This window comes from Apodemus sylvaticus, chromosome 6 (assembly GCF_947179515.1).
Source record: "Apodemus sylvaticus chromosome 6, mApoSyl1.1, whole genome shotgun sequence".
Lineage (NCBI taxonomy): Eukaryota > Metazoa > Chordata > Mammalia > Rodentia > Muridae > Apodemus > Apodemus sylvaticus.
In genome coordinates this window covers 120,067,138-120,081,597 of record NC_067477.1, presented here as the reverse complement: position 1 = coordinate 120,081,597, position 14,460 = coordinate 120,067,138, and the positions used below count along the sequence as shown (strand labels likewise).

Genomic DNA, 14,460 nt, shown 5'->3' with positions numbered 1-14,460 from the left:
TGATTGCACAGTCAGTGGCTCAAACCAAAGCGTCTCTAGAGTTGCCTTCTGCATCCAAGGTTCAAGTCAGAGACTCCATTAGGATGACACCACATCAAGGCACAGAGAATCTGTCATTGACTCCAAAACCACCTCATCAGGTCATGGACCCTTCAGAGTTGACTCCATGGCACCAAGACATAGACTGCTCAGAGGTGAGTCCAAGCGAAAGTCACAAAATGATAGAACCTATGGCGTTAACCTCTGATACCTGGCCACAATGGAAGAATCCTACAGAGAGGACACCATCACATCATCAAATGACAGAATCTGTGACAACAGCCCCAGAGGCCCCAGATCAAGGGACAGTACCTACAGGGATGAGCCAACGGTGTCAACTTACAAATTCTGAAGTCATGCCAGCTACTCCAAAACTTCAAGAAGTCGAGTGTTTGGAGAAAAACACAACAGCACGACCTAAGGTTATGCAGTCAATAAACTTAACACCAGAATTACAGAATGGATACTCTAAGAGCCTAGTCCCAGATCCAAGATTGCAAGATATAAAACCTGTGGACGTATCCATAGATTTAGTTCCAGAAATAGTAATAGATAGGCTGCTGACCCCAACGGTGGTATCTACAGATTTGGCCCCAGAACAACAGCAGAGCATACAGTCTGAGGAATTAACCCTAATACCACAACTACAAATTGAGAAACCTGTCCCGTCAGCCCCAGAGTCTCTGCTTCAAGATGTGAAGTCTGCCCAACTGACAGTTGAACCACAACTCCCAAATGTTCAGTCTGCTAGGTTGGCCCCAAATCCACAGGTGCAAAATACTAAAACAGTAAATTTGACCCCTGGTTCACAGTCTCAAGGTGCGGAAGGTGTTCTTTCGTCCCTAATACAGGAGGTACAGGAAGATATAAAAATGGTTTCATTGACTGCAAGACTATCACTTGAAGATGTAAAATCTGCAAACTTGGCCCCAAAACCATGTTCACAAAATACCAGCTCTGAGAAGATAGGCCACGTGCCACTGCTTGAAGATACAAAGATTCCATTGGTAGACTGTAGGAGTTTAATTCTTGAGTCTTTGATGGAAAGTACAAAAGTTGATGAATTAACTACACAACTTTATGCAGTAAAATCTTCAGATGTGAGCCTCAACTCAAGTTATTCTTTCCCAGACCCTGAAGGGCTGACTGAAAACCAACAAGCCTCAGAAGCAAGGGTGACCTCTGACACTTGTCATCAGGTAGAAGAATCTGCTGAGTTGACACACTCATCAGTAGGAATGACTCCAGCACCACCGAGCCAAACCTCAGAATCTATAGAGATGGACTTACCACCACTCCAAGATATTCTTGAAACTAGGATCCACCTTGTAAAAGAGATGAAAGAGACTCCAGAATTACAAACTGAAATTAAAGATATTCTGAATTTGCTACCAGAATTAGAAGTGCCAACCATAAACCCAGAAGTGATGACCCCAGAACCACAGCCCCCAGATATGGACTTTCCTCATGTGACACTAGAACCATGTTCAGATGTTACTAACCCATCAGAACTAAATCTATATGAATACCCAGATAGAACTGAATTGACATTGCCTGAAGTTGATGAGTCCCAGGGGACCACTGTAGAAACCTATTCAGAAATGGGATCTCAGGGGTTGAATCTTGAACCAAACGTGCAAATTGAAGAATCGGGGTCATTGGTACAAAAACTGAAAATTGAAGAATTAACCTCTGAACCATCTGTACTAGTCGTAGAACCTATAGAGTTGACTACAGGACCCATATCATATATTATAGATGTGATTCCAGGGCCTGTGGTTCACAACATAACATCTACCCAAATAGATACAGGATTAGAGTTACAAAGTGAGTTATCTGTGGATTTAGGACAACAGCCATCTATAAGAGTGATAGATCCTGAAATTACAAAACAAGAGCCAGGGCTACAGACTTTAAGAAAGGAGTCAGTTGAGGGGACAAAGATTCCAAATGTGAAATCCATGGATTTGAATTTGGGCCAAGAACAGCCAATTGTCAAATCAGGACTAACTTCAGGACCACAACTGCAAAGTGTCAGATTTCCAAAGTTATATCAAGGTCTACTTGTTCAAGGGGATAATCCAGCAAATTCTATTTTGGGCCCCCCACATTATGGTATGAAATCTGATGAAGCAATATCATATTCCCCAATGCCAGAAATCAGATCATCTGGTTTTATTCTGGGGCCAAAGATTCCAGAACCACAACCACAACATGTGAAATCTATGGAAGTAAATCTAGGACCATGTTTGCAAGATGTGAGATTTTCTGAGCCAATTCCCAAACCCAAACTCCACGGTTTCAAATATACACAGTTCATGCCAGGGTTTCCGCTTCAAGAGCGGACGTCTCAGGGATTTATACCAGAATTATTATTGCCATTAAGCCAAGAGCCAAAGTTGGAAGATCGGAAGCTTGTTCTGCCTATACAAGGATCAGAGTTTCACAGCATGAAATTTGCAACACAAGCCTCTGAACTACAGCATTCACAAGTGATACCTGAGGAGGTCAACACAGGTCCTTGGAAACAAGATACCAAATTTTCTGAGCTGGCTTCAGGACCAAAACTTCAAGGGGTCAAATTTGGGGAGCAAATCTCAGGATTGATGTTTGTTAGTGGAAGTTCTATGACTCCAGAGTTAGGGATACAGGATCCTAACTTAGCAAAGACGACTCCAGGGCTACAAGATACAAGGCAAGTGAGCTTTAATACAGGACCACAGCTGCAAGATGTCAAATTTTGGGATGGAATACCAGGAACTCAACCTCAAGGTGTGAAAACATCAGAGCTGAACTCAGGGCCACACTTAGAATCTGTAAAAATTTTTGAGTTGACCACACCATCAGAGGGGGAAGGGATGAAGACCGAATTGGTAGTATACCAGTCACCATTTCAGGATGTAAAATTTATCACAGGGAATCAAGTGCCAAGCGTTGAAGTCAAAGTGTCTTATGAAACAGTGTCTGAGCCACAGGTACCAATATCGGAAACTACAAAATTGGCTCCTGGGAGACACTTAGCAAATGTAGATCATTCCGAGTTGATCAGAAGACCACAGACCCAAGGCATAGCATCTTCTGAATTGGCTGAAGCACAGCTTTTAGGACATATAAAACCCATGGAGGACAATATAGTCTCAAAGCAAGAAGCTCTGACATCTGTGGAATTAACACCAGGGCTACATTTGGGAGACATTAAATCTACAAAGTTAAAGTCAGAGCTGGAGCATGTCAGATTTATGCTGTCAACCTCAGGGATGCAATCAGGAGATAGGACCCTTAAGGGGCTGCCTCCAGGCTACAGCTTGAAGGGTTTAAAACCAAAGTTTCTACCTTCAAAGCCAAGAATGGAAGATAGGAAATCTGTGATCTTAACTGTAGAAGAATGTCTCAAGAGGATAAAATCTACTGTGGTATCCCCAACTGGTTCCCTGAAAGGAGATATGAAGTCTGTGAAGTTGATTCCAGGTTCAAGAATTCAAGATGTAAAAAATAAGGGGTTGGCCCGTGATACACATGTTCAAGATGTAAGTGCCTTGGACTTGAAACTTGAACCAAAGAAGCAAGGGGAGAATACTGTGACATCTGTATCAAGCAAGATGTTTGAAGATAAACCTATAGAGGTGTTTCAAGGGCCCCAACTGCAAGGTATAAAGTCCAAGGAACTGACTTCACAGCCACAAATGCAATGTAGGAACCCCGTGACCGCCCCTTGTTTGAAACGGCAAAGTCTAAAACCTGTAACTGTAGCCAAAACCCAAGAAATCCGTGAAGTAAAATGTGTAGATTTCACCTCAACACAACAGTGTCAAGGGATGGCACCCATGGACTTAAGTCCTAAGTCTAGAGAGGATGACCAGAGAACTGTAAAGCCACTAGAGTGGAAAGGTGGGATTTTTGATCAACAGAAAAAGCAGCTTGGATCAGAAAATACATTACCCATGGAGTCAGCTCAAGAACCCAAACCTGCACATATGAAACCCATAGGGCTCAACCCTAAGTTAAAATTCAAAGATACAACCTCATTTGAATTGGGTCCTCAGCCAATTGCTCAAAGTGTAAAATCTGAAGAGTTCCAAAATGAACTACAGGTGCCAAGTATGAAACCTTGCCAGTTGACTCCAGGGTCCCAGATGTACCAACAAAAAGCCTTGGAGTCAACGTTGGACCTACAGCTTCAAGGTATGGAAACTCTGGCACAACCCCCAATTGGAAGCACAAAGGCTCTTCAATGGATACCAATATCTGAGTTTCAAAGTGAGAAAGGTGTAGCTTCAAACTCAAGGTTACAGTCTGGAGATGCCAGAGCTACAGAACTGAAGCCGCCCATGCTATGGAGAAGTGTGAAATCATCTGAACTGACCGCCAGGTCAAAAAGTCAAGGAGAAAAAAAGGCGGCATTTCATCTTGAGTCACAGTTACAGGGAGTAAAAACCTCTCCATTGCAGGAACCAAATCCACTTCACTTGACTCCAGAGCCACAGGCTCGAGGCATCACATTCAAGGAGCTAAACAAGGAGCCAAAGGCTGAAAGTGTTAGATCTGTTCCACGGACACCTCGAAAGGAGTTCCAAGGTGTAAAGATGTCAGCATTCAATAGTGGGTCACCGTTTCAAGGTGTCAAATGGACAGAACAGAAACCCTCCACAAAATTGGGAGGTGGGAAGCCATCAGAAATGACTCAAGGGCCAACACTTCAAGGGAAAGATTCTGGGAATTTTTACCTCAGGCCACAAGAACAGACCCCTGGAAGACAGTCACAAGAATCAAAACCATTAAAGTCCTCTCCAGGAATCCAACAGCTTCAAGATGTGACATCTTCAGTGTTTAAACAAGAGTCACAATCTTCAGAAGGGAAATCTGGGGCATTAGGCCAAGGGTCACAGTCACAAAACAATACAAAGACATGGTTGAAAAGTGAAAAATCCTCTGGGTTGGCCCTTCAGATAAAACCTCAAGGTATGAAAACTGAGATGAAGTCTAAGCCCCAGGAGCAGAGTGCAAAATGTTCTAACTTAACAACTGAAACAAAGTCTGAATATGTGAAATTTAAGTTAAGGTCACTGTTGAAAAGTAAACCAATTTCAACCAAAATTCCAAGGGTCAAGCTAGATACTGGGCCACAGTCCCAAGTTATAAAATCAGATTCAGTTCTGAAGACAAAGCCTTTAGAAATGGAGATGGAAGACTGTGAATCAGACCCAAAGTTACAAGATCCGAAATCTTTGAGGAGGACCATGGGTGTAAAAGTCCAAGATGTCATATCTATGAGCTTCTGTCCTAGATCACACGTGGAAGGTATGTCATCTGAAGTCATCACAGAAAAGAATGTACTTGGAATGAAACCAGTAGAAATCAAACTTTGTCAAAAATTACAAGATGAGACACCTGAGTTCACCCCAAGGAAGTTGCTTTTAGGTAGGCACACAATCTATAGGGCTGATTCAGGCTTTAATTTGCAAGATTTGAAATATCCTGAGCTGATCATGGGCATGAAACTTCAAGGTATAGACTCTATGGAACAATACTTGACAAGTATAAAACCTTCTGAGGTGATTACACAGACAAACTCTCAAGATATGAAAGCAGTGGACTTCGATTCTGAGCCAAGTCCTCAGTGTGCAAATTCTTTCGCATGCACCCCAGGATCAAAACTTCAGTGTGCAGATTCTTCTGCATGCACCCTAGGGTCAAATCCTCAGTGTGCAGATTCTTCTGCATGCATCCCAGAGAATCCTGAATTACATTCGCAAGCTGTCAATTCTTCTGTATACACTCTAGGGCAAAACCATCTGTGTGAACATTCTAATAGGTATAATCTTGGGCCACTTTTTCAAGGTATGAACTTTTCTTCATTTCCACCACCGCAAATTCTGTGTGTAAATCCTGTTTGGTGCAATAATAGAATACATTTGAAAGATATAAATTCTTCTGCATGTACTCTAAGTCAACAATCTCAGTCTGTAAATTCTATTGGCTACAACCCTGGGGCACATTTACAAGCTCCAAAACTTCAAGAACAACATCTGAAAGATTTGACGTCTGACCTAAATCCAGGGTCAAACAATTTGGGTATATCACCTTCTCAAGATAGGAATGCATCTAACTTAATGCTAGGGGCAAACTTGGAAAAGATCCCAGTTTGGAAGAACCAGCTGGGGTCACAGCAGCAAAGTACACAACCTATATTTACTTTGAGGCCTCAGTCAAATGGTGTGAATTCTGTGGTTTTACCAACGTCGCCTCCTGAAGATAGAAAGTTTCCAGAGAAGAGTACACACACACAGTTTTGTACAAATGCTGTAAAACTGACTCCTGGCTGTGGTCTGAATCACTTGAGAAGGAAGGTGTTTTCAGAAGAACCTAGTTATCAAACTTTGGAAGCTGTGCAGTTTAAACCAGCGTCACAGTTTCAAACTGTGAGTTCTTCGGACAAACCAATGATAGTATTGCCACCACAGTCCACCAGGAAGCTCTTAGCAGGACCAGCACTGAACAGTGTCAAATTCTCAAATTTGCCACTGACATCAGAGCAGAAAAATACAAAATCTTTGGCAATTCCTTCAGAGCCAAAGTGGCAAGGTGTAAAACAGGTAAAATTGTCATCAGTGCGTATGCCAGAAATTGGAAAATCTGTGGAGTTACCACAAAAGTCAATTCTTCAAAACGTGAAACCTGGGAACCTTATGCCCCAGACAATTCATCCCCTCGCAGAATCCATGAGACCAGAGCGACAGGTGGAGGACTTTGCAGAGATGAGCACGAAGCCTAGGTGTCAAGTCCCTAAATCGGTGCATTTTACTTCACCACCAGTTTCCCAAGATGTGGGATCTTTAGAATTTACAAATGGGGTGGGACATAAAAACAAAGAAATGACAGGAAAATCTATGAGGTTGAGCTCCAAACCAACAGATAACGTCCTAGAATCATCAGAGATGCCCCCAAAGCAAGATCTTCAAGTACCAGAATCTTTTGATCTGACTACAACAGTAAGTGATCAAGATTCACTATCTTCAGACCCAAATCAACAGAAAAGCTACCAGATCCCAGAACCTCCTGAGTTATATTCTTGGTCGTGGCCTCAATTTCAAGATTTCAAGAAGTTACAGACAAAAGAGGTTACAGACTCTGATAGAATGACCCTCAACTTCAGGAATCGTGTTGCAGACCCAATGAAATTGACTTGTGAAGCACGACAGCAAGGGGAAGAATTTAGAATGACTCCAAAGGCGATAAATAGAGAGATTGGATTTATAGAAAACTCTCCAAGGCCATGTCCTCAAGACGTGGGACCTCTGGGGGTGGGCTCTAAGGAAAGATCTCAAAGGGAACAATCTGTAATAACAACAAGGCCATTCTGTCCCGTCCCAGATTCCACTTCAGGAATAACACCAGGGCCAGGACCTCAGATTCCCAAATCTAAAAATTTGGCCTCTATGGAGTGGCTGCACAAAGAATCCTCTGAGTTGGCAAGCAAGAAAAAGGGTGAAGTTGTGGGAAAGAGAGACTCTGTGGAGCTCACCTTTGGGACACAGCCGTCAGGAGGGGTAGCGGCTAAGCTAACAAAACTTCAGAATCTGAGCCTGGAAAATGTAAGCATCACTCCAACAGAGTCACTGGATGAAATGATAAACGTTGTAGGGATTAGTGTAAAGCCACGAGATCAACTGACAGAATCTGTGAAGACACAGCTTTCAGTTCCTCACTCAGTGGCCCTCCCAAAAGTCTGTGAATCTGTGGAAGTGATCTCCAGACCGCCACTTCAAGTTACAAAGTCTGTCATGATTCCAGAAAGTACCCCTCAAACGCCAAAATACAATGATTTGACTTCCAGAACACATGATGCGATAAGGTCAGAATTTCCTCCAAGCCTTCGGCTACAAAATGTGCAATCCAAAAAAGTAATCATAGAGCCAAAACATCAGGCTTTAGAAACAAAACAACGGCCAGGCTTTCCACTAATAAAGACTGTAGTAACTGCCAAACCATTGATTCAGATCGTAAAATCTGAAGAAGTGGAACCAGGACCATGTCCCCAGGCTGTAGAACCAATAGGACTGGGCATGAGACCAAGCATTAGAGTAAAGGAGTGTTTGAATTTACACCCAAGACCACATCTTCAAGACCTGGTAAAACCTATGGAGTTAACTCAAAGGGCAGATATTCAAGTGACTTCTGCAGAATTAATATCTCAGCAAACATCTCCCCTTAAGGAACGTACAGTGTTAACTCATGAGCAAAGGCTTCAGGCTGCAAAATCTCTAGGTCTCAAAACAGAATCATCAGTTCTTCCCTTGGTCCTTCAAAATCTACCCTCTGATAGAGGGGATGCCAAGGGAACCCCGTATCCTGATATCTGGAGCACGAATGTCTTATCTAAGGAAGAAAGTAAAAAGAAAATGGAGGAATTACAGGGGTATTCTTCAAACCCATTCAGATTACTCTCTGCCGAGTTTCAGGCAAGATTAGGGGCTCGAAGAAGCTCTATCCATTCCTTGCTGGGCATACAACAGAATGTCTGGGAAAGCCATGTCTGTAGGCAGCGACTACCTAGGAAATACCTCTCCAATATGCTCATGCTGGGGAATGTCCTGGGAACCACTATGGAAAGGAAGCCTTGTTCTCAACCCTTTTCAGTAGAAGGATCCACTATGGACAGCTGTCAATCCATCGAAAATTTATTTGGCGTTCCAGCTGAACTGATGGAATTCTCTCAAAGCCTGCTAGAGAGGGTTCCAAGGACCATGTCTCAGACGTCAGTGGATAAAAAGTACATACAGAGACATATCTTCTTTCACAGTAATGAGAAAAGAATAGCGCTGAAGATGTGGACACGTGGCTCCACATCTTCCATAATACAGAGATTCTCTGGCACAAGATTGGGAGTAAAGAAACCAAGCTCAAAGTACAGCGATATCTTCGAGAAAGCCACTGAGCATGTGCCCGTCTCATGTACCGGGGCCCGGTTTCCTGACTTGATGAGATCAGAGATACTTTACACTAGGGAAGATTCTGTTTCCAGGGAGCAGAGTAACATCTCACCATGTGCACCGAGTAGGACTTTTGAGTCTCAGCATTCCCTCAAGACAAGTTCTCTCTCCCAGTCAAACACCGATAACTCAGAACATCTTCTAAGAGAACTCAAGTTAAAAATAGCAGGAAAACTCATAAGAAGTCAAATACCCCACAATGTCCCTCCGCCTCTAGATTCAGGTCTTGTCCTAAAGTATCCAATATGCTTAGAATGTGGCCGATGTTCAGGCCTTAATTGCTCTCATAAGTTACAGTCTGCTTGGGGGCCATACCTTCTCATCTACCCACAGCTCCACCTTTTAAACACCCCGGAAGGCCATGGTGACATTCAAGTGCGTCTTGGATTTAAATTAGGATATCCACAGATGGGTACTGCATTACCATCACATAGAGAAGCTAGATTCTCTAAGCTGGCTTCCGAGCATCCTGACTATGGAAGCAATCAGGATGAAACATGGATTAAATCAAGCCTCAGAAAGACCTCTGTCTTGACAGATCCTTTGAAGAAAATTATCAAGGGACCTAAAACACAAAATACAAGGCTATACAAAATCAGCCCTAGAACACTGAGGGGTCTGTCAAGAAACAGAATTGAAACCCCCCAAACAAGCACTGTTTCTTCCAAGACACAACCTAAGAAATCCTCTCGGCCCAAAATCATCCAACCGCTTGTTCAAGGCCTAAGGCAGGCATTCCAAGCAGCACATAGAATTATGACTTTTACGGGCCGGAAATTGAAAAAGCTGAGGCCAGGCAACTTGCACCCCAACCAAAGTGTCAATGATTTTTACTTTATGGGAGATAGCGAAGGAGCAAGGACACCAGCTGTCAGGCTCAGGTCAACAGGCTCAAGCGCTAAGCAAAAGGGCACGTGGCAGGGAGGAAGTGAGCGTGGTAGACAAGCTCCACAGCCCAAACCAGCGAGCTCTCTCCCACCCAGACCCTTGCAATCGCAGAAGACCATGGTTTGTGGAAGAGATGACTTTAAACAAGCTACTCGAGTCCCCAAAATAATTCACAATGTCTATGGTGATGAAGCACCAAAATACCAACCACAGCAACTCGGCTTCTTCAGGGAGAGAACCCCATGTAATAAGCCGTCTGAAAGAAGCCATTGCCTGCTTCCTCAGGGAACTCATTGGCGAAATCTCTCTAAGAGGAGACATCACAGTCCTTCTCGGAGAAGGCGTAGCAGTCCCTCTGACAGAACCCTTAGAAGACTTTTTGAGAGTAGTTATCGGAGTCCCTCCCAGAGAAACAGTCTTAGCCCCTCCGTAAGAAGTTTCTCTGACAGAAGCCATAACAGTCTATTTAAGGGGAGAGGCCATAGTCCCTCAAGGAGGAGCCCTTTAATTCGCTCAAGGAGGAGCTCTCACAGTCCATTGAGGAAAAGCCCTCGTAGTCCCTCAAGGAGAATTCTTCAAGGTCCCTCAAGGAGGAACCTTCACAGTCCTTCAGGGAAGATCCCTCACAGTTCCTCAAGAAGTCCTCTCATTCTCTCAAGGAGAAGTCCCCGAGGCCCTTCAAGGAGAAGCCCTCAAAATCTCTCTGGGGGTGGCCATTACAGTCCCTCAGGGAACTGTCCTTCAAGGAAGAGCCTTTACAGTCCCTCAAGAAGTCCTAGCATTCCCTCATGGAGAAACCCTCACAGTCCCTCAAGGAGGAGCCTTCACAGGCGCTCAGGAAAGAGTCCTTCCTGTCTCTTAGGAAGAAACCTTCGAAGTCCCTCAAGGAGAAGCCCTCACAGGAGCTCAAGGAGGAGCCCTTGCAGACCTCTAGAGAGAAGAGGACACAGTCCCTCTGTAAAGAATCTACACAATCTTTCTGGGAGGAACCAACAGAGTCCCTCTTCTCTGAGATGCCTCAGTTCTTCTAAAAAGAGCCATCTCATTCTCACGCGAAGGTCATGGGGCAGTCCTTCAGAAAGGAGCCATGGTGATTTCTCTGAAAGATCTTTTCCCCTTCCCTCTGGCTGGAAGAGACTGGTGTTGGACTCCATCCCAACATTGCCTGGCAACAGCCAAGTATGCTCCTCTGGTGTTGGACTCAACCCCAACATTACCTGGCAATAGCTAGGTAGGCTTGACCAACTATAAAAGGGGTTGCATTCTTTCTCTCTCTCTCTCATCCCCTTCTTCCCCCCTCTCTCCCCATTCCCTTACCCCTCTCTCTACATGATCATGGCCGGCCTCAACTTCTTTGCTCTCTCCTTCTCTCTGCCTTTCTCTGCCTCTACTACTCTCTTCCCCTTGCCTTGCCCTAAATAAACGCTCTTCTATGCTATGGCATCATATGTGTGGTCCCTCAGGGGGAAGGGATGCCTTGGCATGGGCCTGCGGAGCTATCCCTTTGCCCCACACCTCACCACACCCCCATAGAACATATTCTTATATTTATCTTTTTATAATCACAACATCTGGAATAAGCCCAGGACAGTTCCTCTAAACCAGGCTACACAGGCATTCTTACAGACTCATCCTGTCATTCTGAGAGAACACAGTATAGTCCCTCTGAAAGCAGACACAGTCATTCTGAGAAGATGCACAGAAGTCTCTCTGAGAGGAACCAGCACTGTCACTATGAGAGACCCTGTCACAGTCCCCAGGGAGAGGCTCAAGCATCGTTCCCCTAATGCTTCCCCTATCGATCTTGGCTAAAGAGGTCATGTCTTCTAGGGACCATACCGAAAATCCAGACGTGTGGAGGCATGATGTTAGTGGATAAGGAGAGATCTGCCCCTGTTAAGTGTATTCCTGTTCAGCCACTGCCTGCACCCTCAGCACTGAAAGAGCTATCTGGGAGGGAAGGGGAAGAGAATGGGTCTGTAATTTAAGATCAATAAAGAAAAGTGAGATTTGAACCCCCATTAGCATCTGTAAGACCACTTTTGGGATGGGTGAGACCTGCTGTGCAAATGCAGGTTCAGAGGACCTTCAGACTCCTCCCATTTACTCCAACCCTCTCTTCCAGTCAGCCTCCCTTCTCCCCTGTAGCGATGGGGGCGGGGTCTCAATGGAAGCTGAAGATGAGTAGTCATGTGACTCCTTTTCCTCTGCAGCCCCCTCGGAGGCCACTAGGCGGAAGTAGATGTTCAGAGCAGGGCTAGTAGTCGCCGAGACCACATCCGGGAGAGGCGAGCAGAGCGGAAGTGGCGTTGGTCTGGCCGGAGCCCTTGGGTGAAATTGTTAGGCGTGGAGGGGGAGTGATGTCTTCCAGACTCGGTGCAGTCACCGCCGTGAGTTTCTTGGTGTGACCATTATACTTTGGAGATAGAACTGTCGAGCCGAGAACACGCGGTCCTTTGCTTTTGTCTTGAACTCAGAGTTGGGTTTTTTTCAGAGCCCATCGTAGGCCCCACCCTTTTATATCAGATCCACTTATTCCCTTTTCCCCCCATTTTTATTTTTATTGCCTATTCCTCGTATCCTCGGACTCAGTTCCTCGACATATTGTAATTATTTATATTCCTTCAGCATCCCTAGTGCCTCCCGTTGCTGTATAATATATATTATATTTTTTTCCGTCTTTTCTTTTCGAGCCTCCATCTAGGATAGGGTTTTGAGAATGGGCAATAATGAAAGCTCTGATATTGTCAACCCGTCTGTACATTGTAGAAAAATAGGATGGCACAGGTCCATTTGAAGAAGTTGCCTGGGACAGCTTCACATCTAGGCACAAGGGGGATTCATCTCTTTGGGGATGAGGTACAAAGGTCCCTGGCACTCACTCGTGTGCTTGCGATTTGCTAGACCCCGGGACCCACATCCCGTAAGCAGCAGAGGAGCACCAGGATCGTGGGAGCTAAGAAGTAAGTGAGGCTTTCTGAGGACCTCTTTGTAATTGTATAGACAGTGCTGCTAACGGTGTTCTGTGTCTGTACTGTGCAGCGTCACAGCCACCAGACAGGTATGGCTTTGGGGCACTTGAGATGTGGCTACGGAAGAACAGAATGACAAATTCTGTTTCATTTTAATGGACTGAAACTTCAATAGCCATCTATAGGTAGCGGCTACTGGATTAAACAGTGCAGATGTCAGCGTAGTGTGGGGGAAAGAAAACCTACCTTGCAATAAAAATACAGTCTAATAAAAATGAGTGTGTTTCAGTTAGTGGTATCCCTGCATGTCCTCTGCCCCCACATCACATATGTGCTCATAATTAATTTGATAGACTCTGGGAGGGAAATAAAAATCGCTATGGGCAGTCTTTATATTTCCAAGCTACTTAGTTGCATCACTGATTCATTATTTTGTGTAATGAATGTGCTAATTTTTTCCATGGCTGATAGAAAAGATTTTATCAACTTGGACCTCCCTGGTGAGTTCATTCACTTAGATAACACTTAGGAAATGTCTTCTCTGTACTGGCTGTGTTGGGCTCCCAGGCATGAAAACAGCTGTTGGTTTCAACAGATGAGGTGGGAAAACATGGCAACACAATCCAGAGTAATAGGAATAAAACTATTTTTTAAAGTAGGGCTTCACTATCTGGGAGTTCCCTGTGACACTTAGGTTGGCCTGTAACTTGTAGTCCTCATGCATCTGTCTCCTGAGTGCTGGGATCACAGGCCTGTGCCACCACACACACCTGTTTCTCTTTGAGACAGGGTTTCACTATGTAGCCCAGGCTGACCAGGAGCTTACTATATAGCCCAGGCTGGACTTTAACTTATGCAGTCTGCCGTCAGTCTACCCAGTGCTGCGATCACAGGCATTAACAGGAGCCAGAAAGGTCACCTTTGAAGAAATGGATTGAAAGGAGTGTGAAAACTGGTACCAGGAGTAATATACTCAAACCTAAGGAGGAAAGTGAAATGTGACGACCTATGATCGTAACTGTATCACAGGTGCATGTGATGAGACTAGGTGAGAGTTAAGGGGGAGGGGAAACAGGGTGTCCACAGGTTTCTGTCTTTGGCAGCAGTTGGATTTTGCATTCATAAACCAAACTGGGGATTTCTGAAACGAGATGTAACATTACAACAAAATGAATGGGTTTGCACTTAAACGAAGAGCTGATCTGAAGTGCAGACTTAAGAATTACCATCTGTGAAAAATAATTGGAAAAATGTTATTTTTTTCTCCGTAAGATGAATGCATTCATAAGGTCTTCCAGGAGTTGTGGTAAAAGGGGTGTGTGTTGGTGTGTACCTCGAGAAAATTGTTAAGCATTATGAAGGCAAATGGGTTCTTTCAATCAGGATTGGAGTCATTGGGAGAACTCACTTAAAACCCTTTAGATTTATTTCTGTGTTTGTGTTGCTCTCACATGAATGTCTGTGCACCACAGACCCGTGGACGTCAGAAGAGAAGTCGAATAGGAAAAGACTCCAAAGGTTGCTGAGACCAACCAAAAGGCTTCTTAAAAAATTAAATCTACATATTTGTA

General features: G+C 44.3%; 1 protein-coding gene and 1 long non-coding RNA gene across 5 annotated transcripts in view; one reads left to right on the top strand and one right to left on the bottom strand.

Annotated features, from left to right (window-relative positions):
* LOC127687582 (uncharacterized) overlaps positions 1–6,637 on the bottom strand; it is a 53,310-nt gene extending 46,673 nt beyond the window's left edge. The window contains exon 1 of the long non-coding RNA XR_007978413.1: positions 5,695–6,637. This is a non-coding gene — a long non-coding RNA (uncharacterized LOC127687582). The remainder of the gene's footprint in view (positions 1–5,694) is intronic.
* Positions 1–14,460, top strand: part of Znf512 (zinc finger protein 512) — a 75,534-nt gene that overhangs the window by 33,375 nt on the left and 27,699 nt on the right. The window contains exons 1-2 of one of the 4 annotated variants that reach the window (XM_052186350.1): positions 11,967–12,307; positions 12,822–12,880. The exons of 1 other annotated variant lie outside the window; for it this stretch is intronic. In XM_052186350.1, the coding sequence (XP_052042310.1) occupies positions 12,278–12,307; positions 12,822–12,880 (89 nt within the window). In that variant the 5' untranslated portion in view covers positions 11,967–12,277. Of the gene's footprint in view, positions 1–11,966; positions 12,881–14,460 lie in introns of those variants that run through there. 2 more of the 4 variants (XM_052186352.1, XM_052186351.1) reach the window with 2 other exon arrangements.